This window comes from Sycon ciliatum, chromosome 1, assembly GCF_964019385.1.
Source record: "Sycon ciliatum chromosome 1, ocSycCili1.1, whole genome shotgun sequence".
Taxonomy (NCBI): Eukaryota; Metazoa; Porifera; class Calcarea; order Leucosolenida; family Sycettidae; genus Sycon; species Sycon ciliatum.
The window spans coordinates 51,242,863-51,262,520 of NC_088643.1; the positions used below are offsets into that span (position 1 = coordinate 51,242,863).

The 19,658-nt window shown below is 50.0% G+C and overlaps 2 protein-coding genes across 2 annotated transcripts; one reads left to right on the plus strand and one right to left on the minus strand.

The window, feature by feature from the left end:
- Positions 1-2,038: 2,038 nt before the first annotated feature.
- LOC135830944 (uncharacterized) lies at positions 2,039-16,468 on the plus strand. The gene is made up of 11 exons (XM_065343168.1): positions 2,039-2,936; positions 3,840-3,911; positions 5,219-5,373; positions 5,637-5,715; positions 6,679-6,796; positions 7,916-7,976; positions 8,560-11,382; positions 12,661-12,867; positions 13,128-13,333; positions 14,505-14,692; positions 15,690-16,468. The coding sequence occupies exons 1-11, from the start codon at positions 2,453-2,455 to the stop codon at positions 15,800-15,802; spliced, it is 4,506 nt and encodes a 1,501-aa protein (XP_065199240.1). The 5' UTR covers positions 2,039-2,452; the 3' UTR covers positions 15,803-16,468.
- Positions 16,469-18,251: 1,783 nt separating this feature from the next.
- Positions 18,252-18,740, minus strand: LOC135805178 (steroid receptor RNA activator 1-like). The gene has a single exon (XM_065319184.1). The coding sequence runs from the start codon at positions 18,738-18,740 to the stop codon at positions 18,252-18,254; it is 489 nt and encodes a 162-aa protein (XP_065175256.1).
- Between the last annotated feature and the right edge of the window lie 918 nt (positions 18,741-19,658).

Below are 19,658 nucleotides of genomic sequence, written 5' to 3' on the forward strand. Positions count from 1 at the left end.
TTTAGTAGTTTTTACTATACATGTGCATGTACTGACGCATGTGCATGCAGCCATGCACAATCATCATGTTAGGCCTTTGCGGATAATGCCGGCAGAAAAATTGGCAGAATTCGGTACTTTTTCTGGTAAGTTTCATGCATGTTTGGTATGTGGATAAAGAAATGGAGCAGAATTCGAGGAATTGCCCGCCATAAGGTTTGTATGGTTCTGCCAATTTCACTGCTTTTCGAGCAGAATCTGCCCATGCCTACATCATGTACATGTATATTAAGTTTAAAAAACTCTGAGCTACATGTACAATCATGATTGTATACGCAGGCAGTACGGAATATTAGCCAGCGCATGTCGGATTTTCTCCTTGAACCTTGCCCAACCGTTTGCACTAAGGTCTTGTGTAGCATCCTCTTTGATCCTGTTAGTTGCTCACTGCTACAGAGCAGTTTTGGATATGTGCAAATTGTACGTTATGAGGAATTGTGTGTTGCTTCCTACATGACACTTGGATTCTCACTTGACTGACTCACGACTGCCATCCAGAGCACACGAGAAGTCCATCGAACCCTCCACTCGGCAAACCTGCAAGAAAGCACCACTCCCTGCTCAATACAGTCTTTCGGGGAATTCACCCCTCAGCAGTTGAGCTTGAGTAGGCTGAGGAGTGAGGAAGATTATACGTTATGCATTCGCATACCTGAGCTGGGCCTGCTGAGGCTGTGAGATGTGTTGTAAACAGTCTGTGGTTCGGTGTGCACAACACAGCTATGTTCTGCACTTCAATACAATCATCATCGTTTTAAAACAATTTTAAAAGTGGGTGCCAATCTCCGGCCTTCGGCTGAGTGCTGATGAATAATTGTTGTAACATGTGTAGCCCCATTCCCGGAACTACATGTAACTGTGAGCTTGCTATCTTACCACTGTCAGGAGTCGTGGCTTGGTACTGCATCTATCACCTTGATAGTAAGACATGGTGATCATGGTGATGGCTGGCGCAACGGAAACGTCCTAAGCTGGTTGTGTTTCTAAACACAATTACGTAGCCGGTGATAAAGCGGAGGTGCTATCTTTACTTTGCGTATACATTGTACATGTTCATGTATGTAGGCTAGCATCCTCTCAAATCCGTCTCAAATCAGTATGGAATGGATCCGAGACCCAATGAGGCATTATGACCGAATTTAAACCGTGAACGAGTCGGCTGGCTGCAGAGTGCAAACTGATGGAGAACTACATGAGTGCTACTCTTGCTTTCATACAATACTCCTTTAGAGTTTAGTGTAGCGGCAGCAGCAGAATTACCACCGTGCACCACCAGCAGCAGCAGCAGCAGCAGCATCAATAGTTTTGAATACCAGCACGATCAGTCACTATCTGTGAAGCTTTGCCTGCAAGGAGTCTAGTCTGAATCAGTAGTTTACGACACAACTTCACAAGTATAGGGTTTTAGATACAATAATTATGTACTACAGACTCAGTAAGTACATAATTTTGACTTTAGCATGCAAGACATGCTCTGTCAGTGTCATTATGTCACTGGGTAGTGTGTCAGACTGCTGGGGCCAAGTGGTCATGGCGTGGTTATGACATACCCGCCCTAGCACGGGATCTTGGAACGTGGCCCGCCTTCACGCCTCTTGTAATCAAGCAGCGAGCACGGGAGAGTGGACCGAGGACACAGGTGAGAGAGAGTCAACTTGTGTGTACAATACTCATTATTCATGAAGAGTAAACAATGGTGAAGCAAGCAAGCTAGCTGCAGCCTTCCCAGAATGGCAGTACAAAATGACATGTGTACTTGTGAAGTGTTCAAGTCTAGGCCGAGCCCAGGTGGCGGGCTGGTGGATGGCGAGGTTGCCACAGACATGAAACATGCCACTAGCACACTGCAGCCAGCAGACATCTCATGGACTTGGATACTGGCATGCAATTATGTAGAAGTAGAACTGGTTGTCAAGCTCTCTCCCCAAGACCCAACCCTGCACAGGCTCTGCACTCTAGCCATATCATCATAATGTTATCTGCCACAATCCGTGGCACAGACTCAGTAGATCCACCTAGATCTACGGAGTAGCTATGATAACCAACTGGCATCGTAGTTTAGACCTCTACGCTCTAATAATGACAATGTGTATCCGGAGATGCCCGGACTGGATGCAGAGTCGTAAACGGGCAAAACCGTTTATTCGATCTGGTGTTCTTGAGTAGGCTGATACACACGACAACTAGCTGGCAACTGACGTGCAGAGTGTGAGGGTAGCTCTTCGAAGATCTCCTCTTCGGAATTCGAAAAAGCTTCTCTGTATCGGAAGCTTCTCTGTATCGGAGTGGCCATCCCAGGCTTGTGCAAACTCTCAAGGCGCCTGGTCGTCCATCGCTGTTGTCACTGCGCATGCAAAGTGCTCTGCCAAAGGTGTGAAGTGCGGGAAGGAGAGCGACGACCAACGTTTGAATCATGCCGATACCGGCGTCGCTTGCTGCGCACTTGCCCGCGCACCAGGCCGCCAGGGACGGCGATATTAGCGGTCTTGAGCGGCTGCTGGACGGTAGCGGAGTGGCGATCTTCCAGAGCGTGGACGACACTTCAGGGGACACTGCTCTGCACATTGCGGCCGAGGAAGGCCAGCTTGAGTGCGTTACTTGGCTGTTGCGACATGGCGACATTTACTACCGGACCAAGAACACCACTGGCGAAACGCCAGCATACAAGGCGGCGCTCAATGGGCACTTGGACTGTCTGGAGACGCTCATTGAGTTCGACAAGGAGAAAGCGAGTACGGCGGCAAACGAGGCGAACAACCAGGGCCTGACTTGCCTGCACACTGCCACTATCCACAACCACATGGCGGTTATCAAATGGCTCCTGAATCGCTACCATTCGACGGCATTCGCCATGAACGAGTTTGGCGCATCGGCTGTTCACTTTGCCGCCGCACAGGGTAAGAAAACGTCGAATTCAATGATGGAACTAATTCATGGATGGGTACACAGTGAAACTCTTGAGTCTTGTACTTCGTTAGTGCATCTTCAGAGGGTCAGGGAACCACACCATTGGTATGCATTGGCATTGCTTGCCTGTAACGTTATGGCTCAAATGTGTCAAGGAGATTCACCACTACACTCCATCATGCATGAATGACTCACGAAATCCTCCAGAAGCTACGCAAATGCACAAGCAGTTACCATAGATTTCACTTTGTACTTGCCTGAACTAAACCAAACATCCTTTTTCATTATTGCTTGTGGCTGTGGCGTGTACAAGGTTTTCCTGGTACTTTACCCGTATTTCTATTTTTTACCCGTATTCCAGTAAGATTATTGACTGCCAACTTTTCACAGGACAACCCTGCAGGTTGGTCATGGGAGGAGTATCAGGGTTTGCCACCCTGACCCTGACACAGTTGTACGACCCACGGGGGGGGGGGGGCGGGGGGGGGGAGGTTATGCACGAGATTATTCCTATTAACATGCCCGTAACTATTTTCAGTTCCGATTGACGTTTCTAGCAAACAATACACTGGCCTGGGAGTATAATGAAATGAAGCACCACGGTATACACACGGACATTATCCTAAGATCAACATTGACTGTGACTGTGTTTACAGGTATTGGTAGAGCGAGTGCTAGGTGTACCAAGGTGTACATGTAGCAAGGTGATGCGCTGCATGTCGGTACAGTGCATCGAAGATGTTTCATGCATCCATGCCTGTTGATACTGCTGGCCCTCCATGTGACGTTACCCCGATCTCCGGGGGTTTCTTCCTGATAGTGAATTCTGTCACGGTGCCCATGCATGCTCTGCTTGCACTCTGCCCCATGTTTGTACTCTGCGCCCCGTGCAGGTAATGTTGATATTCTGAAGCTGCTGACGGAACATCTAGGAGCTGCCGCGGCCAACAGCAGAGACTTCAATGGTAAGTACATGTATGAGACAGGTGCTGCATATGACTGCTCGTCTATAGTGTCTAGATCATGGTCTACAGACTGCGCTGAGTGCTTGTGCTTAATATCGGGGGAGGGGAGGGGGGGGAGCCTCAAAGTCCAGGGGGGGGGGGGTGAGCAATAGACCAGGCATGCTACAGAAGCATAACATCCTGTCCATGTTGGGTCCAAAATTAGACACAAAAAGCAAGTTCTTGTTTGGTGGCGGAGAAAGTGTGATCATCCTATGCTTTGTGTTTTGCCGCCAGCCAGCCCCTGGAGGAACCCAGAACACATGTCTAGGACACTATGGATGTGCATGACAGACCAGGACCATTGGGCCGGTGGGAAACATAATTTTCACCATCACTAAATCAAAGTGACATAGCCGGTGTCTCGGGGGGGATTTTTGGACACCGCGAAATGGCAAGTATGCCCCTACAAAGTAACAGAGCCCCGTGGGAAGTTGTACTGTCACGGTGCACCAGACCGATTTCAGTGTTCTGCCTTACTATTATTAATAGTGAGGGCTGCGTCCCACCCGCCTGTGTGGATTCACAGGAAGTGTGAGTTACGAAGTCTGAAGAAAATGTTGAAGGGCCTCTGCTGGGATGACGACTACACCATAGCTCAGTGGTTAGAGCATCGCTGGCTACAAGCGAGGGTCCCTGGTTCGAGTCCTGGTGGTGGCAGTCAGTTTTTTCTTCAGACTTTTCCCGTTTGTCTCTTTCCCTCAAACCAGTTAATATTTTATGACTTGGGGCTCCCCGCGTGCTAGTTTGTACGTGAAGTGTGTGGGTTACAGTGAGGGCTGCGTCCCACCCGCCTGTGTGGATTCACAGGAAGTGTGAGTTACGAAGTCTGAAGAAAATGTTGAAGGGCCTCTGCTGGGATGACGACTACACCATAGCTCAGTGGTTAGAGCATCGCTGGCTACAAGCGAGGGTCCCTGGTTCGAGTCCTGGTGGTGGCAGTCAGTTTTTTCTTCAGACTTTTCCCGTTTGTCTCTTTCCCTCAAACCAGTTAATATTATTATTATTATTATTAACTTATATAACTTTTATTTTACTAGGGTGTTTCCCACAGACCTATGGTCTTCTTACGGGATCTCCTAGGAAGGGCAAGCATGAGCGAATAAATAAGCGGTAGTCTGTACAAGTGCGAACAGTGGAAGGCAGCATATTCCTTGATTCTCTTGCCAAGCTCGAACTGTATCTCACTTTTGATTTCCGTTGTTTGCCTGCGGCAACTGATACCACGGCATTTGTGTCAAATTCTCTTTTCCCGTGTGTCTGTCTAGGCGCCACACCAATCTACTTTGCAGCGCAGGAAGGTCGGCTAGTGGCTCTTCAGTACCTGGTGACCGAGTGCACAGGTGATCCGATGATCCGCGCCAACGACGGCATGACAGCTGTGCATGCCGCCACTCAACTCGGTCACTTGGAGACTGTGCGGGTAGGGGAGCGGTGCATGTGCACTGCACCTTGCAGTGCATTGCTTTGCTTGGGCTTAATCCAAACTATACAAACTGCTGTATGCATTTCAGATTGCCCATCGAAGTACTAGTATTCCAGAGCCATGCAACAGGCACATTCTCAGGTGGTGGTTGCTGCCTCAGGTGGCACATCATGTACTTCTTGAAATAATACTGCACCCAATGAACAATCTCGTAATGCGTTTGATTGTGTGCGCATATGTGTCAATGTCAACCTCCTCAGTGGCTGATTGGGGAGATAGGAACACATGGCATTGCTGATCGGACCAAAGACGGTGCTACGCCAGTTCACTTTGCTGCAGGTAAGCCATGGAGAGCACTGGGTCTGTCAGAATCAGCCCAACCAACCTACTACAGTGCTAGAATTGTCACCAAGCGTAACATTTTTACAGGGTGCTTTTATCTATATACTTGTATAGGCCAAGCCGAGTACTTGTATCCACTACCTGTATGCAATGTGGTGTTCAAATCAACTACATGAATGTGTCGGTCATCTTAGTACTGCACTACCTTATAAGCTAATACTAGTACCCCCCCCCCCCCTCCCCCAGATATGTTGCTTCCGTGCCTATGGGTGCATCCATAATTAATAGTTCTGAACTTCTTTCATCAGTGTGTCTTTAGAATTTATAAGGTAGGGTAAGGGGGTGGGAGAGGGGGGGGGGGGGGGGGGGGGGGGTATGATTGCACTATGAGCATGATCCTCAGATTTGCAGCAAATTAGCCATGCTCCACTGCTGTACAGTACTGTGTACCGGCCCGTGCCTTTCTCCGCTGCTGCACTGCACTATGTGTAATAATATTATGATTTGCACTACAATGTATAATTATGTGTGCTTGAAGTGTGTGTGTGTGTGTGTGTGTGTGTGTGCGTGTGTGTGTGTGTGTGCGCGTGTGCGTGTGTGTGTGTGTGTGTGTGTGCGCGCGTGTGTGTGTGTGTGTGTGTGTGTGTGTGTGTGTGTGCGTGTGCGTGTGTGTGTGTGCGCGTGTGCGTGTGTGTGTGTGTGTGTGCGCGTGTGTGTGTGTGTGCGTGTGTGTGACGGTGCGTGACGGTGTGTGACGGTGTGTGTGTGTGTGTGTGTGTGTGTGTGTGTGTGTGCGCGTGTGTGTGTGTGTGTGTGTGTGTGTGTGTGTGTGTGTGTGTGTGTGTGTGTGTGTGTGTGTGTGCGTGTGTACAGCATTGGGTCTATATTTAATATGCGTATGTGTGTATGTCTGGGTATTTGTGTTCTGCACTCTCTCCACTGTCTGCAATCGCTATACAGCCAAAGGCTACACGTATCTACTGCGCTGGTTCTTCGACACGCACCCAGAGCCGAATGTTCTAGCACGACTGTGTGACAATGCCGATGCAACACCAGCACATGATGCAGCAGAGTTCGGGTGAGAAACTATCTACTGAAACTCATAATGTTTGCACGAGTAGGTCATGGAATGGTATACACCTATAAGATTGTGTGATTGGGAAATACTACTTGTTAATGAAATGTATGGAAAGATGCTGTAGAGGAACACTCGAAACACATTTCCAGACATCTCTTTCTTTTAGCACTCTGTTCATGGCAGGAGTGCATCGTACCCCACTCTGTATCACCTACTACACACAATTAATAACTACATGTATCATGGAGATCAATCCCAATTTTTTTTTCACTGGAGCCACGTAAACCCGTCATGTGTGAGCCATGAATAAGGGGAGTGGTGGCGTGGTCTGGGATGCTCTGCCGACCTTGGGTCTCGGCTTCATCACAACCAGGCGCGCCAATAGCAGAGAGAGAGCGAGAGAGAGAGAGAGAGAGAGAGCGAGAGAGAGAGAGAGAGAGAGAGAGAGAGAGAGAGAGAGAGAGAGAGAGAGAGAGAGAGAGGGGGGGGGGGGGTTGGGGAGCACAAGAGGGGGAGAGAACTAAATATAATATAATTGCAGATTTGTATAATATAATTATATAATGCGTAAGGGGTGCACATTCAGATCCATAGAAAAGGATAAGCAGCAGGGCACAAGGCGTATGGCAATATGCAGCAGTGTTTAGGCAGATGTGCATACATATTACAGAGTGTCAGTGGCCCAGTGCCATTGCTGAGCACGGAGGTGCCGGAAGACAGACACTTTGAAACTTTGCAGCCGTTTCCGGTCAGGTGGCTGGTTGAGGACGGCGGGTGGCAGGGCATTCCATACAGGGACAGCGCAGGCGGGGAAGGCTCTATGGCAACTTTCCCGGCTGTTGACAGGTAGCCCTGTCTCAAGCTGGTAGTTATAAATTGCTGCAAGTTTCCAACTTTAAGCCTGTCTTGCAACTGTTCTTGCGCGCTTGCACACGACTGCCAAGCCTTACATCATTCTGTCTATTTTTCGATTTAAATTTGATTGATCTGGCAAAGGCAAGTTGATGCCCATCGTGAGAATCTCGTGAGGTACATATACAGTAGAAAAGTGTAAAGGAATTCCCTCCGTATCAACCAAACTCGTCCCCCTTTATCTCTGCACTGTTCTGTCCTCTCCAGACAAGTGGATGCACTGAAGCTTCTATTACGCCACGGTGCAGACCTGTATGCTACAGACCGGGTGAGGATTGGATTTGTTCCACAGAAATCTTATTCAATACTTCTGCCGGTTCAACACTTGCACGTTATGCAGTGTTTTTTTAGTGCGGGCAGGAATGCCTGGTTTAAGCGACATCTGGTATTGGCTGCATGGCAGGACAAATATGATCGTATTCACGTACATGTATATACACATGATGAATCGGAGCACTGGGTATATGCATGATTAATCTAAAACATTGTTTTCGGTCCGGCCGCGCTTGTGTGAGTACATGGAGTATGCGCACGGCCTTGGCCCTGTATGTCGTGAATTTATTGGACCTTGTTCTGGAGACCACCTGCCTTTAAACACCGCTTTTACCCGCACCGTAGTAAGGCTAGCTAGTGTGCACGTCTCCCTGCTCATTGCTCTTGCTTCTGGTAAGGAGGGCAGTCTCCCACGGTGTGCAATGCAGTTTTTCTCACTGCAGTTGTGTTTTCACGTGTGCTGGAATAGCAACAGCTTTGACTGATTGCCTCATTCCTTTTATGCGTGTATGTGTGTACAAATATGTGTGCACATGTGTGTATGTGCATGTACATGCACCTATTTGGCCATTGCTCAGGATGGTGCAAGCCCGTATTCGCTGGCAACCGGTCAACCGGGCGAGGAAATTGACGAGTTTGTGACCCAGTACGCCAGCTCCGGTGCAATGGAGGCACAGTATCGCCGCCAGAGTGCACCCAACACGAGCGCACTCGAGGTCCGGAAGGCCGGCGATAACAAAAAGATCTCAACGTCAAGCCTGGCTAACTACTATCGCAACGTCACGCCGGCACAGGCGATCGTGCCCCAGCCTCCCGAGGAAATCCTCGCCGAAGAGTCTGACGAGGGGCCGACCAGAGATTTCTCCGTTCGTACGAGAAGCGTAGAGGCTCAAGAGATCCTGGAAGCGCAGGCGGCCGTTGCTCGTGTTCTCGGCGAGGGAATACAGTTCAGCGATGCGGAAGAAGCGGCGGAGCTTCGGACCAAGAAGAAGGCGAAGAAGGGCGAGAAGGAAAGGTCGCCGCTGCATCCTCAGAGTGTGCTCAAGGTCCTGGGCAAGGACATCGATGCAGTGGGTGGTCTAACAGCCGGTCCGCAGAATGGCGATATGTACTCGGTGCCTGGCAGCAAGAAGTACGGTCAAAAGCATGCAAGTCACCGTGACGATATTGACGGCCACCCGTTAATCCGTGGAGGACGTGACCATGATGGCGCTGAGTCTGGCGGTGGTCATCTTGAGCAGTGGTATGAAACCAGCAAGGGCAAACAAGTAGCAGCAGATGTCAAGAAAGCGGGCAGGGACTCGACGGGAACTTCACCGAGCACAAGCAGAAGAAACTCTGGTTCATCGGGAAGCTGGTGGGGCCAGGATTCTGGTGGAAACGAGCCAGGTGACAAACCACCGCTGGCTATCCCCCGCAACATGACATCGGGCAACAGCTATGCTGCTTCGGACACAAATGATGACTCTGAAGCCTCGCCCACTCCACTTCTCAAGCGCACGGGCCGCCAGCATTCCTACATTCAGAAGAGCTTCCGACCTCTGAAGCCGGGCTTCAAACCGAACCCTGCGGCTGACCAAGTGGATGGACCGGCAGATCCAGGTGTTCAGCCGGTGCGAGGGTCGTCGCGTGTTCCTGGCCGGCAAACAAGGCGCCATAACAGGATGGCGCACAAGCCGCTGGGACCTGGCATGCCGATGGGCTATGGTCCGCCTGGCATGTTCCCGCCGCCGGGGGTCAGACTACCACCGCACCTACTGCCACCTGGAATGAGGCCGTTCCGACCGGGCATGGTACCCCCGCCCGGCATGATGCCTTTCCCCCCGGGTATGATGGGTCCACCCGGTATGATGCCCTACCCGGGTCGCATGCCCCCACCCGGTGTCCGGATGCCGTTCCCGGTTGGCATGGTACCACCGCGACGTACTACCCGAAAGCAGTCCCGTGCCAGAAGCGACGTTCACGAAAACGGATCGACCGAGAATGTTGCTGACATAACGGCCGAAGAGGCACCAGCTCAGGGTCGACCGAGGGCTTCGAGTGAGTCAGCCCTGCAGGGAGCAGCAATGCAGCGTGCCCAGCGCCGCAGAATGTCAAATATGAGACCGATGAATCCTTACGTGGGTGCATATCCTCCACCACTACCACACGGCATGGTACCACATCCAGGCATGGTACCACCGCCTCCTCACATGATGGCTCCCCCAGGCATGGTACACCCGGGAGGACCACCACTACCAGCTCCGGGCATGATGCTGGGTCCAGCGCAGTCCATGGGCAATGTATCGCAGGACATGAACACGGAGGTTGTGCAGAGGCGCATGCAGCACTACATGCACAAGCAGAGCAAGATCTACTCCAGACCGCCAAACGCCAAGGTACCTGACGATGACAATGTCTCCATCAGCAGCATGCTGATAGAGGACTACGAGGTCGGAAGCACTATCGCAGCCCTGGCACTGACAGCAGCCGTAGTCGGTATCACTATGGTTGCTCCGGTCAAGAAGAAACGCATGGCCAAGCTACTCGCTGCGCTCAGCAGCGGAGCAGGTGCAGCAGCGGCACGAGAATGGGAGATCGGTGTGCGAACGAAGAGCGGCAGTCCGGAGACCGAGGAGGCCAAGCCGCTGGAATCGCAGGTCGAGTACCGCAAAGCACCGCATCACTACGTGCCGCCCAATGCTCCTGCTGATCAAACGTACGCTGCTCCGAGCGCAACGCATTTGAAGGCAGCTAAGTCTGTGAAAAGGACTGGCTCCTTCCTGGACAAGCTGCGGGGATCGAACAAGCCCAAGCCGTCACCGCTCTTGCCCCGGGACCCTTTCAAGTACAACCAGCAAATGGAGAGTCAGTCCGAGAACTGGACTCAGAGTGATCCACTCAGCACGGAGGAGGCGCGCCGTCAGAACCAGGAAGGCAAGGCACTGTCTGCCGAAGATCAGCTGCGGGGATCCAGTGTGCTGGGAAACCTGAAACAGGGTATCTCGTTGCGCAACTTGACATCATCACTTGCTCTCCCACCGGCCACGTCCAATCCCTATTTGCTCGCCGAGCAGCCATCCAAGGACACTCCGGAATTCCTGCACCATGCTGATGCCAAGGCCGAGGCCGAGGCCAAGGGCAATTCCATGACTCTGTCGCAGATTCTCTGGGGCGGTGCAACGGTGGCGGACGACGCCAGCACAAGCTCCGAGGATGAACACCAAGGTGACTTCGACGCTTGGTTGCAGAAAAAGCGAAAGGCCAGCACCGACAGAGCCGAGCACGTTGATAGTACTCTGCCGAGAATGGTTGCCACGGAGACCAGCACGGAGGAAGCTGGGGCAGCTGCGGCTGCTGCCGCTGCTGTGCCTGCTCTGCAGGCTGAGATGGCCGAGAAGCAAGAGGCCACTCCTTTGATGGTGAGTCCCGCTGTTGTTTGTATGCAAGTCTGTTCTGTAAACCTTGCAACCTCTGTGCAGTGTACGCTTCTCGTTGGCTGAGAATTCGAAAGAAACGAGAAGCAATGTTCTCTCGAACTTCGAATATTTGCGAAGCTTGTTTTTTTGCTATCTGTATTATTTTTTTGTGGCACGCAGTGCAGGTTGACGTCACTGTAGTGACGTAATCGTTGTTGAGCGAGCGCTGTGAAACAGCTCTTTTTGTCTTGCAATGTGGCTGTCCGCAGCCGACCCTGCACTGTGGTTTTGCTGTTGCAAATGTGAGGTGTGAGAGAGAACGAGCTTTTCTGTCTATTCTTTTCATGGTATCAGCTGGGCGTATCCTGTGTTCGTTGCGACTGCTTGGTAGACAACAGAAGAACAGATTTGAAAAAGCGGGGAGGGGAGTGATGGTAGATGGAAGTGCACGAACAGAGATAGACCCATTTTGGTAGATCATGAATGCATAGTTCACAATTATTAAATCACCCATCTTTGCAGCATATACAGTAAGTACTTTGTAGGGTGTTTCGTTGAAAATACTTCCATTTCCATTGGTAAACAGAAATCCTGCACATCTACCAGCCTATTTTGCTGGCTGCCACCAGCCTCAAACCTGGTAGAGCCGGTGGAAAAAGGTGGAATCTACTGCTTGGGATGGAGAGGAAACAAATCTAGCAAAGCAGTAGTCTCTGCCACAACCTGTAGGTCCGAACGAACACCTCTTAGGTCCGGCAGGGTAAATGATAGTGGCTGAATTCAGGAATCCAACCGATCCAGGTCAACCCCCCTAAAGCAGTAATACATGTACTTGGATGTCCGTGCATGTCTGCGTGGACAATTTCTGCATGTCAAGGCTAGCTTGGAGACTGTTCAGGCGGACAAGTCGGCTGTTCACAGTGAGATTCTGCGGTAACTTGCTTCACTCGCTGTACAGTTACACCTATTACTACAGCGATAGAGTTGCTAGGAAATCGTGTTGCTTATACAATGTCGTTTATAGCCGCCACAGTGTGCAAGCAGTCATTGGTAGTACTAAGTAGAGTACAGGCTGTGTTTAAACTGCACACCGTGCCATGCCATGAATAGTACAGGCTGTGTTTAAACTGCACACCGTGCCATGCCATGAATAGTACAGGCTGTGTTTAGACAGCGCGTCATGCCATGTCATGCTCGCCATGCGCACTGACATTTCTATAATTATGATTGTGTGTGTGCGTGTGTGTGCGTGTGTGTGGGTGTGTGTGTGCGTGTGCGCAGCCTGCTCGTCAGGTGCAGGAGCCGGCACAGATTGCGTCGGCAGTGGTGCGCGTCCAGGGAGCGCAGATGAACCCGGTGCTCGTGCAGCTGGAGGCCGCTGACGACGGCAGTGGAATCAATCTGCACGAGGGCCTGTCGCTGTCGGCAAAACCCGGTGACAGTCGTGTGGGAGCCACAATCAACACTGGCATCGCCGCTGTGGACGGTGTAAGTGTCCAAGGAGATGTTTTGTGAATGAATGAATCCAGTCACCTGCCACAATGAGTTGGTAGAGATGACGAGATCACTGTACACTTACCGTGCTTGGGCACCGCTTTTAAAAACTCAATCTGAACTTGTTAGTCTGTCCCATTGCTGTTGCTTGAAATGGTTCTGTTTGTAGCGAAATGAACGTGTAGGGAAGTCTATCACTTCAGCTAACGCTTTGATGTTTGCCGAATGTGATGTCTCCTGAATGTGATGCCCAGGCTATTCCACCTGCGCCCGTCCTGCCAATGCCAGGAGGAGAATCCATCCCAGAGCCACCGAGATTGCCGCCATCACTCATTCCAACTGGGAAGGGTTTGGGCCCGCTCAGTGCGCAACCGAGACCGTCCTCTGGGGGCAGGCCTAAAGTAGAGCTTTCCCGGGTTGTGGACCGAACGAGACAAGCCCATCAGGCGCAGAGCAGAAGGTAAGATGCACGTAACGCTGCCGGCCAAGCACTGCCTATGTTCGTGTGTATGCGCGCACGTGTGTGTGTGTGTGTGTGTGTGTGTGTGTGTGTGTGTGTGTGTGTGTGTGTGTGTGTGTGTGTGTGTGTGTGTGTGTGTGTGTGTGTGCAGGGCTGCCGGAACTGGTCCGGTCATGACCGGACCACTTTCTTGGCTGGATGGTCCATGTGATTCGTGCAAAACCGGTGTAAAACATTCAGAGGTATATGACTGTACTGTCGACATGCCGTGTGCTTTGAAGTAGCTCAAGACTCCGTGACGAGGATTTTTCTGCTGCACGACCTCATGAGCTCACCTTCCACCAAGTACTTCTGTCACTCCTATCGAAAATGCATGCACTAGCCAACATTGGAAATGAGCGAAAACATCGCACAAGACAGAAGAGACTAGATCGAAAGAGATAAGATCTCGAAAGCAGAGAAAATAATCGTTTGTTTCATATGCCGGATAAGCCCATGGCCCATGCAGAGTGTGCGCGCACGTACACGGCATGCATGTACATGTACACCAGGCCGTGTCAGGTACTGAGGCCCTGTGAGGGAGTCGATCGTATCAATAGCATACACGGAGAAGTCGACACGAGATCATAGTCTTCATCGATCGTTTTCTTACCAATTCCTTACAATGTTCAATGCTACCATCACTGATACTGTGTCACTAACGGATATAAAAAAATTGTGTTTTTGTACTTTGACTATGATTTTCCGCATTTTCTGGAGCCTCACGAGATGCCCAAATTCGCTCTATCTTACGTAAATTTTCAAAAATTTCTCCCAGGGTAGGTCCCCGGACCCCCCCCCCAAAAAGGGTCGGCCGGATCAGTCTCAAACTGCTTCCTCCGGCCCTGGTGTGTTTGTGTGTGTGTGTGTGTGTGTGTGTGTGTGTGTGTGTGTGTGTGTGTGTGTGTGTGTGTGCACGCACGCACGCGCGCTGGAATGTGGCAAGAGATATCACTGTCATCAGGACTTGGTTCGCAATGCTGAATTCTGATCGTGACTTGATCACTGCTTGGGTCCCGTTCGAGACCTGCTGTCATCTCCGGATGGGCGTACTTTTTGTTGTTGGGAAGGGGGCTGATCAACATCATTCTGACGCAGCGTTTCGTGTGCTTTTCTGTTTGTGTGCATCCAGCACCGAGAAGCAGGGAGGGGAAGAAGACAGGCAGAAGCGTCGACAGACGCTAGTCCGTCGCCATAGCCAGAATGTGACCAGGGGTATGACGAAGAAGATCAGCGCGTTGGAGATGCGGCTCGGAGACTCACAGCTTGCTCACGACCTGGTCATGGCCAGTGATGAGAAATTTGCGCGAGAGAGAGAAGGTGAGTTGCCATTGAGCAGAAGGGATTACGCAATATGGGCTTAAAGTCAAGCATTTCCCAGATCTGCTCGAAATTCACAGAAAAAATGGTGTGTAAAGCAACAGGATGGTAGCAACTGTATGATACTGGATGTCGGTTAGAAGATACAAGCGACTGCGCATTCTATTGCTGGCGTATGTGCAGGGAGCGCATGCTGAACGTCTACTGAAGTAGCTGTAAACAGCTGACCCTTACTTTTCCAGACGCCTTTGGTCGGAGGAAATATTCCAACCCTTCTTTCAGCACTATATCTATCATAACTCTAGATATGATTCGTACATGTATGTACACAGTCGAAGCAAGAAGAGGAGAAAGGCTGTTGACACCTGTATCATCGTCGAGGCTGTAACCCCTGGGAAATGCTAGTCTGGATAATTGAGTTCCCGATACCTGGGGCCCAGATAGGTACGGTTCAACTGTAGTCAGCATCAAAAATGCTGCTCTTATGCCGGGCGCAAACCTACTGGAAGGGCACAGATAGGTTGGCCTAAGGATCAACGCACATCTCTACTTCGGTATGGGTCCATGTCAGATTCAATGTTAAAAAGCGGCTTCATTCATGGTAGGTTGACACATCTGCTGGCAGTGACTGGACCAAGCCTTGAAGGCGGGGGATTGCACGGGCCGCCGTTGACACTGAAAGAAGAAGTCACGCCAGTGCTGCATAGCTCCCTTCCTTTGACAACACCCGCATGCTTACCATCTACCCGACATAACGTTATAGTTATGTACATGTATGTGTATGCAATGCAAAGTTGTGGAAGATGGTTATCTGTTCTAGTTAGTAGTGCCGGTAGTTACCATGGTTACCAGCCTTGCTTGACACCGTCACCCACAATCCCTGTGTCTTGCCCATTGACAAGCACTGTCACGGTTAACTATTTTTAGTTGAACATTCCCCACTCCTGGATGAACTAAACATATTCTGCACTGTATTTTTTTGCCCTGCAATGTCCAGGCGTAGTGGAAGCGGACAGCCGGCCACCTCCGCTCCATGCTCAGGTGCTGAGCACAGCAGCCGTGGAGTCCAGTGCCGCGGCAGCCGTTGTCACCGACAACGAAGGACCTTGACTGACACCGCCGGACCGCCGGAAAGCGTGCGCGATGCGACTAGATGGCCTCTTGTCCGGACACAACACGCAGTCAGAATGATCTGAACTGTGGCAATGGCTACCACTGAATTCATTATCTAGAACATTGCCAAAAAGTCACAAAGAGTACAGGTCAACTTCTGTTATCTTCTACAAACCCAGCTAAGACAGTATTAAAGCCGAATTAGATACTGTCATTAATTAACTGTGTATTGTACCATAGTAATGCATGAGAATGTGGAGAGTTGTGCTACTCTAGTAACCAGTATGACCACACTACTGTGCACTGTGCCGGCCTCAGTATATTCTCATCAATTGCCTGATGCGATCAGTCTGGCCTTGAGCAAAGCGTTAATTCTGTTAATTAAAAAAAACGCAATAGTTTTGCCGGCAGGGGTTTCATTTTTTTCAGTGTGGCACCGCCACACATCTGTCAGCAACTGGTGCTGTATGGCAAGCTCCACCACCATGGAGCATTTTTTGTAATGAGAAGCTACTAATGCATGTACCTGTATATGCAGTCACTATAGCCATTATCTATCAACTTAGAAGCATTCTTTTGTTCCATGTCCACTGCTTGAATGGTACCGACAGATAATACTGTGACAATCTGTCTGATAAAGAACAATACTGGTGACGTGCAGAATAGATAAGCCCCGCGAGTGTGCAAGTATAGTCTATGGGTCTGCGATGGTGGAATTGTCTATGGGTCTGCGATGGTGGAATTGCCAGCCAACTTGGCTCGATCCCATGCATAAAGTAGCAACGTGTTCGAGTGCACAGCCTAGTGTTTGTTGTGCAAAGGTCGGGCATCCCCCTGAGGCTATAATTTGTTGTTGTTGTTGTTGTTTCCCAATAAGGGGCCGGTCACACTGAGCGAACATTTGAAAAAATCCGTGGTTACTATGGATATTTGTCGCTGAGCGGGACATTTGAGAGATTTAATCCACTCAATGAAAATCAGCTCGAGGCCTTGCTTTTCCGCCGAAGATTATAATCATCCGCGGCTTCCACTGGATTTCTTTGAGTTTCCTTGTTTTTATTGTGTTATGATTCGTGAAGTGGAGCGATACTCTAGAGGCTGACCTGATGCAGCTCTGGCCCAGGAACGGGGCTGACAGACTGCCAGAAGCGAATGGTGAAAAAAATAGCTCGTGCGGGTGAGATTTTTTCATTGTGCGTATCCAGTGTGGCTGTGATGAAACATACAAGTAGAAAAAATTATTCCCGGTTTATAATCTGAGGATTGTTCCCTATTAAATATAATAAAATGTGACCGGCCCCTAAGAGTTGTTGTTGTTGTTATTTCACTGTGATCCCATGCAGCTCTGCATAAAAAGGTCATGTTGTGATTACTGTCACATTCACTAATGTACTAGAGTTGGTTGTGCCTGGCAAATACGGGGATAAGCTGCCCCATAAAAAGGTGACAACCATTGGATGCATAACGTTACCATGGTTACCTCCTATCCTCTAACCCAATCACGGCCGCATTGGATTACTAAATTTATCGCTTTTTAATTTTGAAACGTCAGAGATCAGGAGAACACATTGCTTCTTGTGCTACGGCGGTTCTCAACGACACGTTCAAAATCGGAAAACACGACTACAATGTGGCCAAAACCAGCAGCCTACAGCGGTGTGTCACCACGTCCTGGCTCCCGGTGCTGACTGACATACCACTGTAATCATAAGAAGAGTTTCTCTAAAACTAAAGCTGCTGCTATCTATAAGATATCTCGTAAGAGAGTTCATACAAAATAAAGAAAATTAAAAAATAAAATAAATAATAAATACGTCTTAACAGGGTTTGACCACGTACAGACAACGCATTGGCACACATTCACTCCAAGGCCGACCAGGACCAGAGTGGGGGCATACGTGGGGGGCATACGTAGCACGTGCAGTGCATGTGTGATACTGTGTGCTATGGTCAATGCTGATGGGTAGGAGCCATGCCAAAACTGTACCGTCATATGACAAGCTGGGTTCTCTTTGCTGGCTGGTGTTGTCCGCTCCTGTACACGCACGTCCGTACACAAGCTGACGGCAAGATCATACTTGTAGAGAAGCAGCACATTGGACATAGAATGCTGAATGTGCACAGCACACAAAGTCCTCTTTGCGCAGCTCCACCAGAGACCAGCTCAGCGGCACAGCGAACAAAATAAGCTTGTCAAAACAAGGCAGATCAACAACATGTACCCAGGTTTGATGTGCATTACACACCAGGGCAAGATCCCACTGTCAGTGGGCTGTGTTACAGCAACTGTGCATTACACACCAGGGCAAGATCCCACTGTCAGTGGGCTGTGTTACAGGAACTGCCAGTTTGTTGTAGCAAATGCACTCAGGGAGAATTCCAGATGCCAGTGAAGTGCTTCTCATGGAATCGTTTCCCCTAGTTGCACACATCAACGAAGCTGACCCTAGCTGGCTTGCTTGCAGGCCTCATGAACCAATCGTTTGATGCCGAGCATCCAGGAAGAGATCTCACTGGCATGGTTCAGGATGATCACCGACTGTGCATCGTGAACTTGAGCCCGGTCACCCTCGGTCAGCAGTGAGAGAAGCCTATGCAGGCACCCCTCCAGTGCGGCCGACAGCCGACCACCTTCCAGGTCACCAAGCATTGCCGTCAGATGCCGGTCCATGTCCGCTGCGTGTCTGGCCGGCAGCCCTGGCGTGCAGCGCTCCTGCCACATCTTCACTTGCTCGGCAATGAAATTACGGTTGGCTAGCAACATGGACGTATCTTGAACTCCTTGCGGATCCGTAGAGGCTGCTGGCACATCACCGCCTTGCGTGCCGCTATTGCCGGCCAGTGCGGGGTCAGGGGAAACAGAGGAGGGTCCAGTCATACCACCAATAGATGGTGGGTCGTTCCAGCCCTTATTGCCAGTCTTGCCACTAGCCATGACCACAGAACAACCAGCACAAGTAAAGTTCTGTACACGCTGCACTGCTTGGTATGAACTATGAAATCGGGCCAGCAGTGTGCTTTCTGCAAATCCGGATATGTATCAGATACAGTAGAAATGTCACCAGCTACAGCCTCTCGCCCCGTCCTACATACAGAGGGTGGTTGTCAGGTAAAATGCTAAACGTAAACAGCCTGCAAACTATCAATACGATTTGGCTCCAGTTCTTACTAACGACTTCAGTCAACACCTTCAAGTTTTCAAAACTTTCTGCACGGAATGATACGCAAACGTCCAAATTATTTTTCCAGAGTCACCAGATCCTCGATATCGATACGTGTGGGGATAGGATTAGGAATGGCGAAGCTTTTCTCAAATACAGTCTACTTCCACCAAGCCCGATTCATCAGCAAGTAAAGCACTCAGATCAGCTCACGAGCTCAGCTGGCCTTGAGATGCTTTTTCACCGGCGCCGCGGCAGGAACAAAAAAATGCATGATTTTGTGAGCTATAATTAGGTAAAATATATAAAACGTAATGACAGAAAAGCGATCCTGTCAGCTTTTCGTGTGCCATTATGTTTCGGTGTGACCGGGGCCTAAAAAAAGCAGTTTTTATTGCTATAATGTGTAGTGACTGCAGTGATAAGCTCACAACAGTACTCATGGGTGATGACATTCAACCGGTATTGGCTGTTGAGCTTGAGCATACGGATGAGCTGAGAGAAGAAAACCCATGGCATAAGTAAAAGTAAGTAAATTGTTGGCGAAAACAGGCAGACACAACCGAAATCCCCCCCCCCCCCCCCCCCCCAGCACACAAACAGGAATGAAAAATAAACTGTAAAGATAGACAAACGGGCTATTGACAATAGTGTACACAGGATTGCACGACCAGATTCCAGCTCACATAGTC

Excerpts from the sequence above, each read along its gene's own strand:
- LOC135830944 (XM_065343168.1), top strand. The coding sequence starts at position 2,453 with ATGCCGATACCGGCGTCGCTTGCTGCGCACTTGCCCGCGCACCAGGCC. Across the intron at positions 3,912-5,218 it reads CAACAGCAGAGACTTCAATG|GCGCCACACCAATCTACTTT; the intron begins GTAAGTACATGT and ends GTGTCTGTCTAG. Across the intron at positions 5,374-5,636 it reads GTCACTTGGAGACTGTGCGG|TGGCTGATTGGGGAGATAGG; the intron begins GTAGGGGAGCGG and ends CAACCTCCTCAG.
- LOC135805178 (XM_065319184.1), bottom strand. The coding sequence starts at position 18,740 with ATGGCTAGTGGCAAGACTGGCAATAAGGGCTGGAACGACCCACCATCT.